Consider the following 21,567-nt stretch of genomic DNA (forward strand, 5'->3'; position numbering starts at 1 on the left):
AAAGAGTAATATGACTATGAACATCTATTTTAAGTTCTGACCTTTAGACTAGCTATTTAAATATACTATACATAATTTTTCTCATGGTTTGCCTTTTTTCATTTTGTTTGGTTCTGTTTTTACGATGCTGTTTGATTTTTCTCTATATATTCCCCAAACCTGGTCGTCAAGTACCCCTGCCCTGCATGTTTTAGGGGTCTACGACTTGCTTCAAAAAACCTGAGTTAAATGAATGTGTTAGCAGGCTTCTGTAGCATTTGGTGGCTGCAAAGAAAGTCATGCAATCATTTGAATCAGGTGTGCTGGAGCAGATACACATCTAAAACATGCAGAACAGGGTTGAGGACCAGCTTTGGGAACCACAGCTGCCACATACATGTGAAGCCTTCTCAGAACAGTTGCACTGATACTGAGGTTGAATTACACATAAATGATTTTCATTTACAGAACAGACAGCTTGTGAATGCAGTTGATTGCCTCTTTTTTATTCTCTTAGCAGTATCAAAGTAAATTTGAATAAGAATGCATGACATCCTTTGCAGATCAGGCCACTATTTGTAGACAACATTTTATAACAGTTTATCTGCAGTCTTCTGAAGGCATTAAGCACAATATTCACAAACTTTTGAGACGGCATAACATTTCTGTAATGATTTTCATCTGTGATCAAAATTACCTAAATAAGACACCTAATGAAGACAATCATACTTAATATCTTGGCAGAGGTTTTCTGTTTAGGATTAAACTTTGGCATTTCTTTTAGAAAACAGTGAATGTAAAATTGATCAGTGATTGGACTGAAGCCAAGTGATGACAAGCAAAGCTGGAATAAAATGTGATCGCTGACAGGAAAAAGCAGCTAATTGTCGAGGAAGGTCAGGGTGGTAGCTTGCCTTCCTTTCCTTTTGGTTGCCTTTTAAGGACTTTCTTTCCATCTCACGCTTCAAGTACTCCCAGGCTGATATATTTAATTACGTGACACAACGTCCTTCCTACTTTCTTTGTACACTCGTTTCATTCTTGAAAATGATGTTAACACTTTACATATATATGCCTTAGCATGTTTTAATCCATTAACTACATAATCCTCAAGGCTCTCTGCAAGTGTATACCCAGGTTTACCCTTGGGTTTTAAATTATTTGAATATTGCAGTACGGAAACATAATGGTAAGCAGATTTGAAACTTGCTTTACATTCGAAAATTTTATAAATATGTCAAGAAAAGTAGCCTTGATATATTAGATAAATGTAATAAAATATGCCAATAGAGGAGAGTTCATGGATTTTGAAATAATTTCTATGGGTCTTCAAACAGAAGCAAGTCTTTAGATGTAACAGAAAGAAGCAAACACGTCTTACCCTTCATTGCGACTCCAGTCACTGCGAACACAGAGATGTTTATGGACAGGGTCAGGGGAATAACCCTCATGACAGCTGCAGTCACCTGTGGTACAAAGAAGAGGATAAAATACAGACAAAAACGTTTATTATTATTATTTTTTTCCTTACTGAGGAACTTTACTGCCATTTAATTTGGCCAAGGCTCTCTTATTCATTAAAGATGCATCAACTAACACGTGGGTGGTTTTTATAATTGTACAGCTCATTTTCTTCATTGAGGTAAAAATGAAATTAATTTGCTTTGAAACTAATCTTATTAGCTGGGGTCAGTTTTAATATATTTACCTGTGTGACACGGATACTCATTTGTATTGTGTTGAAACAAGCCTTTGTGTTTATATGTTTCCACAGCCGGTTGGTTGTTTAACTGCAAGGTTACAATTAAGATTTTGCCAACATTTCTTGATCGCTTTATTTCCACACCCAGAGCCCCTTAAGAGTTTCTCCTGCTGACAGGCTACATGGAGGATACCTGCCCACAGCAACAAACGTGGTAATACATGGTGTGATGACCAGTATCACTTTCCTTTGGTTTACCAGCAAACTCACCCAATCTCAATACCATAGACAATTTATGGATTTTTCTTTCTTTTTTTTTTAAAGTGAACATAGACACTGTACTGAACAAAGTAGATAAGCTGAAGGCCACTGATGAGAGAAACTATGTTTTCATGACCTCACAGCAGAAAATCAGGACAGGCATCTCCGTCTGAACAAGTTTTTTCAAAATGTACCCCAATTAAGTTTAGAGCACATACAGTAGTCACCCTGCTCTTCACTAAACCAATATTACTGTGTTTTCTCAATTAGTTTTAACAATTATGAGAAACAATTAATTTTGTTCAGCTTACTGTTTTATATTATCTATTTTTCTTATTAGCTCTTAGTCATAATCATCAAAATGAACAGAAACGAGTACTTAAAATATATCACTATTATAACAGAAGAGTTTCTGGAACTGTATTACAGAAACTTTTCAAAGAAATCCAAATTTCTTTGAAAAGTTTACATTTATTTGAAATATATGCGCCTGCATATATTTAAAAAAGTTAAACCTGAAGCTTTATGAGAAGGATGGCTACAGAAATGTCTCATATTGCTTCAAAGTCATAAGCCTCACCTGAGCAGCATCTATACACGTTTTTATTTTTCTCAGAGACGTGCTAAGGGGAGTGGATGTTATTTACTATGAATATAAACAACCAAAACTGTAGAACTGTCATACAGGCTTGTTATGCAGCTACAGATATGGCCAATTAAACACATTCCAAAGTAACACTGTTGAAGCAATAATAGTATGCTTAGCTTTATATAGCTATGTTGCTCAGCTCATCTTTGATGCCAAGAGTAAATTTCAGGCAGATGGACAGACAATATAAAAGCAAGATGGATCTCTCCAGCAGCTGTCTCCTGCTCACATCAAGATTGCATGTGCCTCATGCTGTAACTTGATGAATACTATTGTAAAATCTTAAGACCCTATATGAAACAGCCTTTTGTTCACAATGCCGTAAAATCAGTTAATTAATTTATTTCAACAAACTCATGGTCCACATGGACATTAGAAAAAGTGTGCAATGTAAGATTACCAGCAGGGTAGTTACACTAATTTCACAATATAAGCTAATATGTTAAAATTAGTATTTACTGACATCTATACATTTAAAGGGGATAAAAAAATAAGAACTTTTCTAATCACAGCTACTAAATGCATTTCTTGAACGCAACAAAAGCTGGGCTGTAATGTGAAAAATGGATGTGCTCACACATTAATAAGAATATAAAATTTCCCATGTTTCTTTTAAGACACGTACAACATGTTTTCTGAAAGTTGTAGTCCTTGTAGAAAGAACACACATCATCTATAAATTCTTGAGTTTTGACATTAAAATGATCTGACTTGTGCAATGCACACTCTATTACCAGATTGTGAAATTGTTTATCTCTAACCTCAAGTGTAACAGAACCATCAACCACTGATTTCACCATCTTATTATTTATTAAACATAAAAGTTCACATTAATATTACTCCAAACCCCTTAAATACATTCAAAATATGAAAAACATTTAGATTTTAAGTGGGTGTTTTTTATTTTGGCACAACTGCAGATAGTAGTTGAACTGATTACACTATTAGAAGTATTTGTTATTACACAACTTTGTGTGCTAGCTGTAAAGCTGCCAAGGGACATGTTCTATACACCTTTTCCACCTTGTTTCAGATGAGGTGCACTAGCCTGGAAGCACTTTCCTACTCTAATCTGAAACAGACCCTGCAAGTAATCAGTGAAGTGCGGCTCTTTCTTCACTGCAAACACATTTAGGTTGGGATCAAGCAATTAGCAGGAAGATTTATGCCTGGCTGATTACACGCCCTGCTGAGTTAACCTTTAACCAAAGTCAGGCGCATGTGTTTGACCTGTCAGTCTTTTTGCATGAAAAAGTGCTGTTCAGGTAGATAAAGATTGATTTTCTTGCTGCGATGCAAAGCTCATTTTATTGTTTACCAGGCTCAAATAAGCCCAGTGAGTGTGACAGAGTGTTAAAACATATCCTTTGTAATAAAAACACACTTTGAAAAGGTTAAACAATAGTAAAAACAGGAGATAAGTAAGCTGCTTAAGCACATGTCAACTGCATTTTTGAATATTACAGACCATTTGAATCAATGGTTCATTTCATAACAGATAAATGGCAATAGATTTGTGTTTGTTTTTCTTTTGTTGGTTACTATGTGTATGAAAAATACTTTTATTTAAGGGCACAAAATCTATACTTAGTAAATCAGCTGGACTGATGGGTATCGGAAAAACAATTAAAACAATTAAAAAAAACAACCTGCTCTTTAAGAATCAGAAGATCTTAATTCAAAGCATTTATTAGTAGTATTTAATTTTTGTTTCAGGCCTTTGTAAAATAAATATTCCTAATTACTTCCAATTAGCTACTTCCATGCCATTTTGATTTGTGAATAGGTAATGTGCTTGTTTTTGAAGCGTCCATAACATGGGTTAATTTAGGAATTTAAAAGATACGGCCACAACATCTTCTAGTTCTACATTAGAGAGACATACTCAGTTGTGATTCCAAATCACCATTAGATGTGCAACACTGTGCAATTGTCCTTAGCCAGACCATCTAAGATTGTAGGAATACACAAACTCGGATAGTGCAGATGGGAACAGTAAGATGCTTTATGCAGACTAATAGAACATTACCAATAAGTTCCCTGTTTTAGCTCTTTTCCCCAGTCTCTCACATCAACCGTTCCCTCTGTTCTAAATTAAGAGGCCAAAGCAGTTAAACAGAGGCAATCAAACAAGAGCACAAAGCAACTCCGTTTCACATCTTGCTGGAAATGATGTTCGTCACCGTAATAATTTCTGTATCTCTTTCTGGCTGCGTGGATGATTTTCACATTTCAAGGTTCATAGTGTTGGCAGAGAAAAGATTTATTGTTGGACGGATGCCTATTTGTGCTTGTAATAATATTTCCAGAAGGAGAAGTCATTCTTCTTAAAGAACTTGGGCGGATTTAATAAGAGTTTTCTCCCAGGAATGTGTGAACAGCATACATGTGTTGATTCACATATATGCAATGTGTTTAGGTGGCCAGCTAAAGCAGCTGATAAGATACTCTCTAAACCTCTTCACATCTATTTGTACATATTTTTGAACAAATACAAGTCTAAGAATTAAGATGTGCATTTCTATCCATCCCTCCTGGGTTTTTACTTTGTAAAACCTCTTGATGTTGCAATTACAAGTGCAAGTTTAAGGGGGTGATCCATATCAGCTTTACATATCTGGCATTATAATTTTTTGGCAATCCTTTGCAAATTGCTCAATATCAATTGTGTTTTGACAGAACTTTTGTCTGACTGTCTGTGAATCACGTTTATTTCCTCAAATTTTCATCTGGATTCAAGACTGGTCAATACAGAACATTAACATGCTTTGGTCTAGAGAATTCCCATGGCTTGTAGGATACTGCATAAAACCCTGAATTTAGTGTCTTTTCAACAATAGCCATTCTTCCATAAAGAGTGAATATTAAATAGTTGTCTGGTGCCAGATTCACCCACTTAAGCTATGGATGTCTACAGCTCCTCCAAAGGCACCTGGGGCTGCTTCTCTGATGAATGCTACTCTCTCCTAATGACCATGCATTGGTACATTTGTAGATGTGCCACAGTTCTTCTATATCTAGACTTTATATCAATAAAGCCTTTTGTATCATGATGTTCATTATCATCATTATATTAATTTAAAAAAATCTTGAACCTTACTTTTAAGATTATTTTTTGCTTTGACTGCAAAAATTGGAACATATATCTAAAAGTAAATTGCTTCGTCAATTACTTCCAGTGACTCTTTTTTTTTTTGCATTCAGACAAGAAATATTGCATTATTAGTCACCCAATTATGGACAGTCAGGGTTTGAACAGAAAGCAGAAACAATTGCATCATCTCTGTATGCTGACCTCCATGCTGGCAGGTGAATTATGGAGTGAATGTGGAGGAAAAGAGGACTGATTATCAGGTCACAGTGATACAGCGACAGGTAGTCAGCAGTGCCTGTCAGCAGGCTTGACAATGAGGCATAGTAGAGGGGAAGAGGATGATGGAGATGCTGTTAGAGAACCTATGGAAACACTTTCTTGTTTGTGATTATAGAGGCCAGGGAATGCATGTCTGAAGCCTGGCTCCTCTGAAAACTGACCATCTTGACAGGTCTAAAGGCCAACATTTTAACTTTAGAAAAGTTTGTACAGAGTTCAGATAACTTTCCGTTAAAATGCATAAAAAAATAATTATTTGAAGCATTCTTCTAATACAACCATGTGAAATGCCTAAATTGTTGGGCTTTGTGACTCCATTTTTTAACAAATGTGAATCCCATTTCAGTCAGTAGGATTTGCTTTTAAGCATTTTCATTATGTAAAATTCTGAACATTTGAGACATAACTTTGTAACTACTGTACATAAACTAGGTAATACAGGGATGATGACTATTGAAGGAATTGTGATTCTATTACATTGTTTTGAATTAAACAACTGACTGTACATACAGTTCATTTCAAAATATTCATTGGTACCAAAGGGGGTAGTGAAATTCATCCTCCATTATTACATCCCTGATCCATATCTAGAGGCAATAATAAACCTGTAAATTTCTTTGAACCACAGGAAGTAATTCTGGATTGCATAAAAAATGAGGCACACGATATTAACTACAAATACAGAAAGCAGCAGCAGCTGTTCAGTATAGAGACATGTGTCATCCTTTAGTGTCAATCTAATCTGAGAAATATGCTAATCAGCGCAATCTGATGCCGACTATAACATACTGAGGACGGCCCACAACAACTTTGCCTGTTTTTGAAGCATTGAATGTATTTGGCAACTCAGCTCTGGGGAAATTCTCTGCAGGTGAATGCTGCAAGTCGTACATTATAACTCTTTGTCTCCATAATCACAGCACGATGTGCTGAAATCTCAAAGTACTGTGGTTTTAACAGATTCCCTTTTGTAATGTAAAAAGACAAAATAGGCTTATTTGACTGTCTATTTTGGGGTTGATTGTTTATTTTGGAACTGTGAGGTGAAAGGGCCAAAAGTAAAGAGGGATTTTTAAAGCATTTGTAAACCACTTCTGAATTGTCTTTCCTATGGTCTAAGCTTGAACCTTTTTGTCTAAATTCCTTACCTAGGAAAATCCACTATTGTATGTTGTTATAAGATTTTTAAAAAAAGTTTCAGGAGTGATTTTGCAGGACAAATTACTGAGCTTTATTGCATGGTCCTTTAACCAACAGTTTTAATTTTCTGATGTTGCAGTTACCAGATCAGATTAGAAGTATTTTGACCATTCAGCAAAAAATGAACAGGGCCGGTAATTTAAATTTCCAAATTTAAATTTAAATTTCTTCCTTCCAGTCCAACCCACATCTACAGCAGGTATGATTTTGCTTCATTTGTTGTGTTCATTTGACATTTTACTCTGTAACAAATGACACAATTAAAAGCTGTATTAAATATTTAGAACATTTTTATCGCGTGTTTCATCAAGCATTTAAAAGGACGTCCTGTAATAGAAATCTTTTTAAGAGCACTTTTGGCACCTTGGTGAATCATTATTCACCAAGGACAACAAAAATACTTAAGAGCAATTGCTGATTACACAATCTAGCTATGGATAAAGACAGAGGAAAGGAGAACTAAAAGGACAGTGACAGGAAGACAGCAGCTCTTACAAAGTAAACATTTTGAATGCAGTGAGGGCTGGATAAATGACTCAAAAATTGAGTTACAACCTTTAATGATTTCACATTGCAGCGACGTGCAGGGACTAATGAACTGCAGTTGGATGCACTCTTGTCTCTACACATCCGGAATCTCCAAACACATATGTGCCAATTCCATCTTTGGCATTGTTGTGTGTACCGACTGGGCTGGGAGTCTGGGCCTCTAATACATTATGCATCAGCCCTCAGCATGTCCTTGACTTGGGTTACATAAATTTCACATACATTACAGATGTAATCCATTCTAATGAGCTTAGATTTTATCCAGTTGAGCAAAAAGAAAAAAAGAAAGAAAAAAAAAACACTGGGGAAACAGACCACTCAAGGTAAGATAAATATCATCAAGCTGCCTGCTCAGCTTTTGCTGGGACGGTTTTAATGTCACTAGGTGCAAAGCGTTCTGTGCTGAATGTGTACATACTGGAGCTGGTGGTTGTTTATCGAGATGCGGCGAAATACAATGGCAGTTCTGCTTACGCAGTGTATGTGCTGGAGTCTGGCTGTCACTCCAAGTATAGACAGAGGACCTTCAGAGAACTGTTACATTTACCTAAAGTAACACCTGAAAACAAAACAAAAAACATTTTCTTGAAATATACACTGCTGCTTGTGTTATTTTAGATTCATAGCAAATCAATTATGAAATGCTGCCAATGGGACATCATTCAAAATACTTTACATATAATATATAAGGTGGTAGATTCTGCAATAGTCCTAAGCTGCTGAAGGACAAATTGTCTGCCTTTTTTCACTGCTACTTTTTTCTTTTACTACTCTTCAATTTGTATTATTTGTTATTTAACCTGTTAACTTATGCCTACTCCTGTTTTTTTTTGGGGGGGGGGTTGTGTTTTATCATATGTAGATTATTAAAGTTTTTATTGTAAGAAACTCATACCGGCTCACACATGCTACAGGAATCATTCACTGCTATGTGGAAAAGAAAGAGAGCCTGTGTTTATATTGAATGAGAATGTGCTGGGTTGTGTGAACCAACCTGTCTCCTGGTCACAAATCTGTTCACAGGGCTCAGTGGTCCTTTGACCACAGTAGTCATGGACCCACTGTGTTGATGAATTGGTCTGGTAGTAAAGCGTTAGCTTCGCTGGATTTAGCCAGTTGGAGACATCCAGAAAGCTGCCCATGCTCACCACAAAACTGCTTCCTGGAATACAACAAATGATAGATTCATTTAATTTCATATATGCAAAAAAAAAACATTCTGAAAAAAACTAAAATAGCCAAAAAGAATATGTCTTATAGGTATGTTTTAAAAGCTTCTTTAGATATTCCACTGAAAAATTAATTGGGGTAGAAGCCAATTCTTTAGTTTTCACTGTAATTTTATTTTCCATCCTAACTGGACTGAATTTCAATGAGAAAATTAAGACCCATAATGTGTGTATCGATGGGATTTCCTTGGTAATTGCAGCACATGGGATAAAGGGTTTCACAAGTCAATCAGTGAATGCTATTCTTACCTTTCTTTCTTACAGCTTTCAGACCAATCGTTATACTCTGATCACTGAACAAGACTATTCCTAATTGATGCCAATGAGTTTCAGTTCCACAGGGAGCTGTGAGGGGATTGTGCTTTAGCCCTCTAGTTAAAGTCTTAAGCAGCTGTACTGAGAGTATCAATAACCAGAAAATTAAAACCACTGGCAGGCAGGGTAAGTAAAATGTGGACTCCAGTTTAAAATAAACAACCTTCAACAAGGGAACCTCTGGTCTAATTATTTTGGATTGATGAATGTCACCTTTGATTGTGTTAATTCTCTCCTGAAGACCAAGCACAGACTCTACTTTGCAATAACGCTCCTCGAAAGAAGTGGCCACTTCCAAGAGGTCAATGTACTCTGCTGCTCTGCATAAACTGCTGAGAAACAGCTTGTAGAGCAAAGAGCCAAAGACTCCGACTAAGTCTCCAAATTCCCTAGATCAAACTCTGATGCAATGTCCGGGGAATGCACTGGACCAGACCAACAGATGCCTTAACCTCCAACCCACAGGACTAAAACAAAAAATCAGCTGTCATTAGTACACACTGATGTGCTGTGATCTAAAGGTTCTACTACATCTCTAGCTTTTTCTTTAGAGTTGTTTTTTTGTGCTGAAAAGCAAACCTTAACTCCAATCTGTAATTCCTTGTGGAATGCCTGACCTTTAGTTGACCTTTAGTTGTTCTGTCAGCAGAGTCTCCCACCTGAACTCCTCGAAAGTTACCATATGCCCATTGTCTCCATTTCTGCTTACTGTGCTCCTTATCTGACCTGCTAGTTTAAATGGAAGAATGACTCTGTAGACTCTAAGATGTTTCATTCTCTTTTACATTTTAGCTGATGGACTGGACTTTATTTTGCAAAAAGTTGAATGCATAATGTTTCTGATCTTATTTTGAAAAAACTATATATACAGTATATATATCATGGGTAGATATCACATGTATGTCAATTTTCAGTCAGAATATTGTGAAGTGCATTGTGGTTTTATACTTTCTAAGAAATTAGGGATATTGTTGCTGCTTTTAAAAAAATTAAGTACCCCACAGAAGCAGGAGTAAGCTATATAATCTCCAGAACAGACTCTTAAAGTAATCTGCTGGGTCAGACTGAGTACAGGCGACCATACTGATACCCATTCTTGCAAGAAGGCAGTTTAGCTAAAGTCTCCACTGAGAGAACAGATAAACTTAAAGTTCTCCACCCACACAGTAGAGCTGCAATTGTAACATTATTGCTTCTTTTCTCTTGGATGTAAAAAAAACAAACAAAAAAAAAACACTTAAGCCGTAGGAGGGTTGTTTATTTCACAGTACACATTTTCTATTCTTAGTTTTCCTCCAGTCCATCAATTGAGCAAAGAAAAACTGGAGAGTTAGTCTGAGAAATAAATATTTTTTTTAAGTGTGAATTTATTGCGAATGCAATGCTTCGGAAGTGCACATGCTTGGATGCATCACCTCCAACACCAATGGAATTATATGTCACAGGGAAGATTGAAGCATCAATAACTTGGAATAATTATTTTTAATCGATGTTATATGTTAGAACTCTGATGTTTTTCAAAAAGAGTTAATCGCTGAGATTATGAGATGAAAACAAAAATGATTTACAAACATATTTAAAGACTGCAGTAGCATAATGTCACACTGCAAATAAGTGCATCAGTTTTCTAACTAAGCTTTGGGAGATATTTTTCTCCTCCACCACATCTCCGGATTTACTGTAATGGGGAGTCGGTTCTCCACAATTAGTCCATTTGACAGCGAGTGCATGAGATTGACTACACTCATGTAAAACAGTTTTTTTAAATAAAAAAGTTAGAACCTTCATCTTCAATACCTAGCCCATAGTCTATAAAATCATCTCATGTAATGATATACTTTCTAAAGTAAAACAATCTTTCTAAAGTAAAACAATAAATATATTTTAAAATCAAAGCCTTTGACTTATCCACTGTTTTGATTTCGTGTCCAGAGATGCTCTGAGAGCCATCAAATCTGAAAGGTTGTGAGCAGCATTAACACATGATGTATTTACAGGCAGGTTTACATTGTGCTTTAAAACAAAAGTTGATTTCTTTAGTATACGTCAGTCTATAGTCTTAATTCACATGTAAGGCAGTCTACCACATGACTAGTCTGAGTTCCTAAAAAATAATTAGAAAAAGTCTAATATATTTTAAGCACATCAGTTGAATGACAGCAAATATCTGTTATTGGTTGAGGCAGAGAATAATTTTCTTTTTTTTTTCCATTGTTTTATGCAGACTATTTTTTTTTCCCAATGTTTGCTGTTGTTTTTTAGTTAAGGCTTTTATTTCTCTTGAATGGTTGGAAATCTATTGTGTTTTCATTGGCTGTAGTCAAAAGCTTTTGAATGTTGTGATAAAGTGGTTCAGTTTGTGTTTATCACTTGTCCCTTATTGTTGTTCATTTAATCTTTTTATAGTTGATTATCATGTTGAGAGTTTAATGCAAGTCCTTAAAAAACAAAGAAGAAAACAACAAAAAAGAAAAAGAAAAAAAAACAGATGTGCCAGATGTAAGTTTAAAATGATCTTTTAAATTTACATACAGGACTGTTTCTACTAGAAGTAATGTTACTATTTTAGAATGACCCAGCTAAAGTGCAGATATGAATCTTACAAAGAATGTGTGGATGGAGTTTAGAATTATGACAAGAAGACCTTTCAAACTAACAGCGACTTGGTTTCTACCTCTTTTCACGAGTCAGCTAAGTTTTAATGTGTGACTTGTACTTACCATCTGCAACAAAATGCTCTGGCACATGGAGAGTAACCTTGACAGTAAGAGGGCAGGAGTCCTGTGTAGCATAGACAATGGCGATGACACACGTGCTGATGGTAATCAGTGTCAGGGTGACCTTATTCAGGGGACTTTGTGAGTGGCCTAAAGGTACAGACACAGAGAAAAACAGAAAGAAAAATTCAGAGAAATATGGGTTTAGTGTTTTTTTTTTTTAAATGGAAAAAAATAATAATAATTCTGCACTTTTAACAGGTGAATAGAACATTACACAAATCTACATCCAACATTTTGATCATCAAAGGTAAAGCTTTCAAGCAATTTTCAAGTGAAAAGGAAATTAATTTCAAGTCCGTCTTGCAATATTGGCCATGACTCATATTATGACGTACATATGTGGTGCATTGCTGAGGACACCACAGCTTCTGAACAATAGTCTAGAATTATTTCCAAGTGTGATAAATTATTTTATCGCCAGTGACAGGGTTATAGATTGGTAGTTACTGTGCCACTTTGGCTCTGTCAGGCATCGTATTTCCAGGCTGGAGGATAGGGAACGAAATTAGCCGCTTAACCTCTGCCTGCTAATATCCATCATGGGATAGAACGTGACGGTTCAAAACCAGGTTTACTGGAATCTCACTGTGGTGGCTTGGAAATCCATATTATTGCATCTTAATGACAAATGTTGAGTTTGTATTACTCTAAAAGAACAGTTCAAAATCTGGAATGTTGATTGTTCATAAAATTATGTTCAAACTAACAATGGCTATAATTGTGCTTATAAGAACGTCCAATAGAAAAAACAACAACAACAAAAAAAAAACATTCAAACTCATTGATACATCAGAGTTCTATAAAAAAAACATTTATAGATATATATCTATAAATATATATATATATATATTGGAAGTCCAAAGTTAGTAAAGTGCAGCACAAGGTTAAAACCATGGAGACAAATTTAAGATTACAGAAAAAAAAAACAGCTGCCTCCGTCAGAAGAGGAAGTGCAGTTAATCCTTCGGGGTCGGGCCGCTGTCAGGAAGGTTCTGAAGGGGTCCCTCAATTACCGTAAAAGCTTACTGAGTGGAGTAAAGAATGTATGCTCACAGTGGCAAACACTTCCAATGTGGGCAAAAACCAAACACGTTTATTCTTCCAAACACTCACAGTAAACCATTCATGAATGCAAAAACTAATGTATTAGAGGTTGAGAGGGAAAAAAGCAGTTTGATTTAAAATTCATTTATTATTATTATTTAATGAACACTTAATTCCCACATCGAAGTATTTTCTACAATGACTTTGTCCGTTGAATATGAAAGCTAATTAAATAATGAATATAGTAATTTATTCTACTTTGTGTGTTAAGTCAATTTAGTGCTGTGTTTGTTTTTCAATAAAAAATGTGAAGTGATAAATAATAACAGATATTAATACATGAATAATAAACACAGCCAGGTAATAAAACCTGGATTTTTGATGCAATATTGTTGTACAGATTACAATCTTGTTAAAGCATACCAAAGGTAAAAAAAAAAAAAAAGGCAATTAATTGTTGCATTACTTGGATGAAATCATAAAAGGTGTGAACATTAACCATCAGCTAGCATTACTATAGCATATGAGCGAATATGATTTTAGTTTAATTGGATTGTAAAAGGATTAGAGTTAATTTCAGTTCCAAAGGGTTAAATCCTCTGTAGTTAGGCAATAGCTTTGCACCAACCATTACCATTCTATTAATGAAAAATGATTGCCTGGTTGTCATTTTTGGCAGTAGTGAGTGATGCAGCAGGAAACATTGTTGGGACTTTGAAATCACGTCAAGGAAATACATTAGAGTCTTAATCAGTCTTTAATCAGCAACTCAAAATGAACATTGAAGACTTTTAGTCATAAAATGCTCCCACTTCAGCGTGAATAGGTCCTCTTTATAAGCTGCTTCCTCGCATTTCAGTGTTATCAAGTTTTGTTAAACTCCACCCAAGGTTCCACATGTGGCTCAAACCTCTTTATACAGCCGTAAAAAAAAAAAGAAAACACACAAGTTGACATCTTTTTGAAGCAGATGTTTAACTAAAAATTCTACAAATGAAGATAAAGAATGGCAAGATCAAAATAAATCTGATCAACTCCCTCATGCTATATCAGCAATGAGTATTTAATCGTGCATAGTTGATTCTTCTTATTTTTCACAGAATTTCATAAATTATATTACTATGTTTGTATGAATTTTTCAAGTTAAACAAGAGAAAATGTGCTTGTAAAGGAAATATGTCGCATTTGCCACAGCTAATTAGCTGCATTTACAGACTTTGGCTTAACATGTTTGTCCTTGATGCGACTGCATCAACACTACAGCACAAGGACGGGCATTATACTTGTTTAAATTCTGTGCCACGGGCCCTCCTATATGCTAAACGTCTCTGTCTGCACAGCTTCCCAGACATGGTGTTTAGATTTTCAAAGGTGTTCAGAATGTCAATGAGAATAGACCAAACTTTTATCAACTTAATATTAAGTCTTTTGGAGGATGTGCTTTTTATGGCTGACTGACTCAGTTACAAATAAATCAAGTGCAAAAATAAATGATCTATGGAGAACTTATAGGAGCTGAAATTGTAGTGAAGAAATGAAGAAGTGTAACTTTAATTTACTATTAATTACTTTAATAGTTAAAGCTAATCTTTTTACTTTCAACCGGGAATTCATAAAATGAGCCAGGTTAAGTTGAAAATGTTACAGTCCCCCTGCCAACCAACATGCAAAGAAACATAAATACATAAATCCAAGTAGTAGTCAATCTAGTTAAGATTTTGCCTTGCTAGTTTCTTTATGGCTGTAGATCTCAGCTTAAACAGCTCTAGGTTTCGATTTCATAAACAATTTTCATATTGTTTCTGAAGTGACTACTTAAAAAATATATACATCATTTTTATCTAGTCAATCAATACGAATTTAATGTTGACATCTATTTACCATTTACAAATTGCTTATTTGTATTATTAACAAGAAATCGCTTCCTCTGAACTTTAATATTCTGGAGTACTTGTAAATGTAGAATGTATAATTGTTATTTATTTATATGCTTGTTTTTCAACCAACTTGTTAAGTAGTACCTACATTTGATCTTTATCTATTTCCACTGCATGACCATTCACTGGAGTTGATGTTAATTTGGACAACAGTGGCATAAGAATTGTATAACTTTTCCTTAAAGAAAAAAAAAAAAAGGCAAACATTCTCATGAAAATATATGGTTTCAGGCAAACTGTAACCAAGGAGATGAAGAGTAAATACTTTTTTTTCTTCACTTTTTTATGTGTTGATATTCAGAAGGACACACAAACTATGAGTTACATTTCCTCTCGGTCTTGAATATGGATATACTCGTCCAATGCAGTCTTCAGTATTACATGTCACGAAAGTTAAAAACACGACTACGGTCCAAGTCATTTGACTTAAGTTTCATTATCACAGAAACTCCATTTACATCAGCTCATATATCTCCTTTGAGTGTCATTGGCTGTGCTATAAAATAGCACTTTACACACCGCAGGGAGTGTGCAGAACTCCTTCCTATTTCAAGCTATGCTGACAATTCCAAAAATGTCTTGGCTCATTTCTCTTTTCTGAATGCCATATATATATCATTATTCCCTTCCGTATCCAGCCACTTTAACATTAGAATTCATTTGTTTTTAAGCACACTTTACTGTTTTTTTTATTCTCCACTTTTTTGCTTTTATTGCATTCTCAGCAAGTACAGACAAGCCCCTCACTGTGCACAGTGAGGAGTTTAACATATGACATTCATCACAAGGTTCAGAGAAAAACATCTGTATTTTCTTTCCTTACCTTTACTGCGCCTTTGTCCTCTGTTCTGCTCTGTATAAAACTTCATTTGATTGTCATCTTCAGGCTCTGAACTCGATTCCTGTTGGGGACCATACACACCTCCAGTCACTGCCGAAGAAACGTTGATAAACAAACAGGGGAAAAGAACCTTATTAATTAGACTCAACTTGTGTGGCCATGAGAAATCATCCTAAGCTTTCTCATTCAGGTGTCATGTAGAGAAAGAACTAATACTGCATAATCACAGTGACAAAATTGCAGATGAATTGTTCAGAGTTTTGATTTTTTTGACTCTTTTCAAGTCCCTCCTAGTTTGATTGGGGAGCCTTTTGTCTCTGGAGCTCAATTTTCTAATAACATTGTGTCAGATCTGTGGAGGATGTTTATGTGCCTGAGAGCACATCCGTGATGAGGTGACAGCAAGACAGAAGATGTGAGAAACTTTGTTGATACCAATACGCCAGCGAAGCATCAAAACACGCAGTCTTTTTTAACCGATTCTCACAGGGAGCTGCCTCAACGTGTTAATTGCCATTCTGAGGATTTGTAAGCTCTTAAAGTCTCTGAAAGATAATTAAATTCTGCAAAGCAGTTCAAAGCCATTCTAGAGCTTATTGAAATGAAATATAAATAAAGTTTAGGTATAATGTATTTATTTCTGGTGTGGGGAAAAAAAAACAGACCCTCAAATGAGACCATTAATGCTCCAGTTGCCCTTAAAATTCAACAGTATCATATGCATCACATTCAGTAAAGTATGTATCCCAATGTCTTATCTTTTGCAAATAACCTCCTTTAAGCCGGTATTTAAGAGGTATATTGCCTTATTTTTGTCTAATGACTCCTAGATGTTGCTTTTACTACCAGTAAACAAAAAATATCTTAATTAACAGAAATAAAGGTTTGAAAATATCTGTCTGCAATTATGTTTTTTTTTTCAAAAGTGTTGTAATTTACAATTAGACTGTATGTTATTGATAATCTCTGTCAGCCAAATTGGAAATTTAGGTAAATTAGCTCCAAAAATGGGAGAAATAAAAAAGACTCCACTGCACAGTATAACTTATTACATTATTGGTATGACTGGCCAATTCGTCATCAAGCCAGCAGATGAGACTGATGATTGCAAACAACAAAGAGACAGATGAAAAAGAAGGTGGAATCAAGGAAACAAAATTAACAAAACAAATATAATGATACTAATCATATACCAAATATTGACAACAACAATAATAATAATAATAATAATAATAATAATAATAATAATAATAATAATAATAATAAGTAACAGTTGCAAAACATGAGGAATTCAACTATATTGCCAAACGTTTTGGCTCATCCATCCAAAAAATTTAATGGATGTTTTTAAACACCTATGAAGACACAGGTATAAAATGAAATCAATGACCGAGGTATGCAGAGTGCTTCTATGGACATTAATGAAGGAGAAAGAGTTAAAGAGTTGCTCCCAGGAGTCCAGAAAATTCCAGATTTGTACTGTGAGAGAATTCCACATATGCAATAAGCAAATCTAATGTGCTGCAGTCGAATGTCGGTGTTGTTATAGCAAAGTGGGGGTTACTGGAAAGACATAATTTCAGTGAGAAAATGGTAGGCCACAAAAAAGTGAGAGGTCAGAGGATGCATGAAGTTCAGATTAAGTCACCACCTTTCTGCAGAGTGTGTGTGAGAAAGCATGCAAGCAAGTAATTTTGCAACAATAGTGTAAATGTGCCTTTTCCGTCCATAGCTATCCTACGAGCAGTGTATACTTTAGAAATGTCTGGATTGATATACATTTGTGTGTGCATGTGTTTGTCAGCACAAAAGGAAACAATATGTTTTTAACTTGTGCCTAAAGTGAAGGTTATAAGCAACACATTCATTTTTAAATTGTTTAAATAGTCCAAGTAAAAGTGGAGTTAAGCTAAAATAATTAAACCGTCTTTTTTTAGAATATCAGAAAAATGTTGAAACTGGCTATTCTGGGAATGTGAAAAAGAATGAGCTTGCAAACATAAAAAACAAAAATAAAATGCAAACTGAGAGACCTTTCCTATTGGAAATTTTACATATTCAGCCAAAAAGTATCTTTTGAATTTATTGCTGAGAAACAGAGTAAAGTTGCGCAAGTAATGATGAAAAGATTATCAATGAGAAGTGGGAATGGAGAAGCAAGTGCAGGGGGAAAAGCAATGAGCTGTCAGTATTGACAGAAAGTTTAGAAAATTATATACAAATTTGTAATCTGTATGTAGTTCAGTGGTTTTGTTTTGTATGCGTAAGACTGATGCCAAGAATTAATATACAGGAGACAATTGGGACTCAGTTTTGAGCTGGAAGATGAAGAGGGGAAATTCACAGCCAGAGTCTGAGACAGACAGTGACCATGTTGATGTTTATATGGAGAATCAATCATTCGTTTAAGAAAGAAAGGCTGGGGTATAAAGAGTAAGATGAGATCCTGGCATGCTCACAGTCAGCTTTTCAAAGATCCAAGAAGAAGAGCTTTTCAAAGATCCAAGAAGAAGAGTACTTATGTTGGTTTATAAATCACTAAATGGTATAGCACTAAAATATGTTGAAGACCTTTTGTTGTAACAAAAACTTTGCAGACCACTCAGATCTTCTGGTTCTTGTCTCCTCTGCATTTACAGAGTGAGAAGCAACATTGAGCTCCACTAATCTCGATTAAACTTCTAGAAAATTGCAAAAATGGTGAAACAGCTCATTTTTTTAAACAGAACAAAAACAAACATAATTCCTTACAGTCGCCTCTGATTATTAATAATCACTGCAATAGAGAGTAATTTGATGTATATCTGTTTATTATTATTATTCATGATTGCATTTGACCAATTTAATGTTAGATGCTTGCTTCATAATTGATTACGAAGCAATCAATTATCCAACTGCCTTGTTGCTGAAATATGCCTTACGAATAAAGCTGGCTTATTTGCTAGTCAGCAAACTTGGGGAAAAAATAAAAAATTAGTGATGTATCAAATACTTATTTTCCTCTCTCTGTGTGTTGATAACAAATGCCAGATGAAATATTTCTCTCTTTCACCCCATTAAATGATGTGCAATGGCTTATAAAAAATTGCCTGCATCATAAAGATTTTAGGCATGATTAAAAGTTTTAAGTCTGAGTAGAAAGTCTGTACTGGGAGCTCGAGTCAGTCTCTTGGTCTGGTGCACTTATACTGGATGAGAGTTGAGTAGGATTCAAGTGCTCCAGTACGGCTGTTTGGAAAGTGGAGCTCAGTCAATGTGGTGTAAAATTGGTTCTGAATTTATGCATCGTGTTAGAACATGCTCACAGAGTTGGTGGGAGCAGGGAGCGAGGGAAGAGGAGCAAACTCAGGGCTGGCTTCACAGGGTCAGCATACTGGATGTTCACAGAGCTGAAATAACCGTTACATTTTATATTTTATACAGAACAAATTTAATTTATTTAAAACTATTTCACAAAAAATGAAAAGAACCTACAAGGATACTGTTTACTTTCGCAGCAATAGTTGGATGCCCAATAATTTGCTGTATTTTTTTTTCTTGGTTGTTAGACATCCATTAAAAACATCCCTTTTAGAAATGTCTCAGCATCCTTGAGCTAAGAAGCAAAATATTTAATTTAGATTTGCTTTATTAATGCTGAATAACATTTAAAATACCTCAAAACATCAAAGAAATTTTGGGTTTAAATATCTCAAGCCATTCAAGACCTAGATGGATTTCAGATGAAATCAAGACCTTAACAGACATTGGTTTCAGATAAAAACAACAAAAAAGTAATGTTGTGACATTGTGACTTCAAATGGACAAAACCTGATTCTTTATTAAAACAAACAAAAAAAGAAGTGCATTGAATTGAACATACTGATTTAATCTCATGTGGATCTGATTCTTGTTTGTATTTTGCAAGTTTAAAATGTAACATAGGAAGTAAGCCAAGTCTTCACAGTTTTTATAGACAACAAAAGAAAGAAGAAAAGCTTTCTGGAGCTGTGATCGCACCTCACCTGTGAGTGTTTTATCATCCAGTCCACTCGGGAAGGAGTTCAGTGGTGGTACCGCAAAAGTACCAATTGTAACAGCTGAAATAGGCTGCACTGCATTTTATACCTTGGCACACTATCCACTGACAAAATGTGGCACTGACATTTCCAAATTTACAAAAACAGTTTACCAAATATGTCCATTTTTAAAATTTAGCCTGCATGTTTAGGAGCCAATTAGGCCTTGCTTGGAAACACATAAAATTAAATGTGCTTGTTTCACTCCATTGATGTCTTAATTATGTCTTAATGTCCTTTCCTCATTATGTATTTTGTGACATTCACCCATTTCTCTTGCAGCCAAACACCAACACAGCAGAATGTCGCAACTTCTTTCCTTCAAGACTAATACAGTCTTCAGACTCTTGTAGTAGTTAGAGAGGCAGCTTGAATTTAACAAAGTTACCACAGGTCCACAGTTTTTTATTTGTAATGTCATATCCACGGACAGGATGTGGCACAGACATTTACAAATTTGACTGATTATGTTCTTGATTTCTTGACTTATTTGTTTTGATTTCTTCCATTAGGTCAAACGAGGGAGCGATATAGTTGAGATGTGGCTTTAAAATACATCTAGATCTGTGCCTCCGCTCAGCTGAAATGTGAAGAAGTTTACAAAGCCATATCGCAATCATATGAACTTTGACAAATTACCTTAAGATGTAGTCATCTTAGTTAACGTTAACTTCAGATTTTGAAGAAAGTAACACAGTTTCTTTAGTTACTTTGATTTAAAATTATATTTTTTCTCTCTCAACAATAGTGTCTGTGAAACTCCGTCCTATAAACAAAGGAAAACATCTATGCCACTAAGGCTAAACAGAAGCATGTGTACACAAGAAAATCCCATTAAAAAGACGCATCATTCTTTCTTGAAGTTTTTCAGAAATAACATAATTTCAAAAATCTTTCACCGTCATCTACTGAGCTGGTATTTGTTTTGTTAGAAGCTCCATAAAACACCTATTTTGACTCCAAAATTGAATGGCAGTCTCCTTGTCTCACAGTACAAAAAACATTATTTTTTATGGTGTGGCATTTCTTTTTATTAGACAATTAATTTGTTTAATATTTACTCTTTTAACATATTATTTTCAGGTTTTTGTATTTGCTTTTCATTGTTACAGTTTTATTAAACACCAGCGAACATGCAATGTCTGCAGATTTGACAGGAGTTGTACATTTCAATGATCAAAGTGAGTCCACACACTTAAAGCACTCTTTCATGTATCTTTCTTTAATAATGTGCTGTTTGCAGCGCATTAAGCTGTTTGAACGTGGCAAATGTTTAAACTAAAGGAAAGTGTCTGTAGAGGTAAACTGCAATTATCTGTCACATCAATTTAATAAGTATTATGTATAGTTTGTATTGAAATGTATGTACTGTTTTTGTAAACTAAGCCACAGTAGCTTAATAGTAACTAATCCATTTATCATTCAGCTGTCATCTTGCCTGATCAAGCAGCAGTGCAGATGCCTCTTGAATCGGCTTGTGAGTTGCCAGGTTGCAGAGACAGATGGGTTGAAATTACACACACAAAAAAAAAAGTGTTGATTATGTGCACAGATTTCATTTAAAAGTGGATTCTGCACAGTAGCATGCTGGAAAAGCACATAAAACTTTAGGACATGGGAGTGACACATAATGAAAAGTTCGTAGGTCAT

At 35.1% G+C, this 21,567-nt stretch overlaps 1 protein-coding gene across 1 annotated transcript in view; it reads right to left on the reverse strand.

Moving 5' to 3' along the window:
• LOC129366320 (astrotactin-2-like) overlaps positions 1-21,567 on the reverse strand; it is a 230,661-nt gene that overhangs the window by 119,801 nt on the left and 89,293 nt on the right. The window contains exons 5-8 of the mRNA XM_055040101.1: positions 15,842-15,949; positions 11,978-12,124; positions 8,708-8,875; positions 1,361-1,445 (exon numbers count right to left, since the gene is read on the reverse strand). Coding sequence (XP_054896076.1) covers positions 1,361-1,445; positions 8,708-8,875; positions 11,978-12,124; positions 15,842-15,949 — 508 coding nt within the window. The remainder of the gene's footprint in view (positions 1-1,360; positions 1,446-8,707; positions 8,876-11,977; positions 12,125-15,841; positions 15,950-21,567) is intronic.

This window comes from Poeciliopsis prolifica, unplaced genomic scaffold, assembly GCF_027474105.1.
Source record: "Poeciliopsis prolifica strain line A6 unplaced genomic scaffold, Auburn_PproV2 SCAFFOLD015, whole genome shotgun sequence".
In the NCBI taxonomy this organism is placed as follows: Eukaryota; Metazoa; Chordata; class Actinopteri; order Cyprinodontiformes; family Poeciliidae; genus Poeciliopsis; species Poeciliopsis prolifica.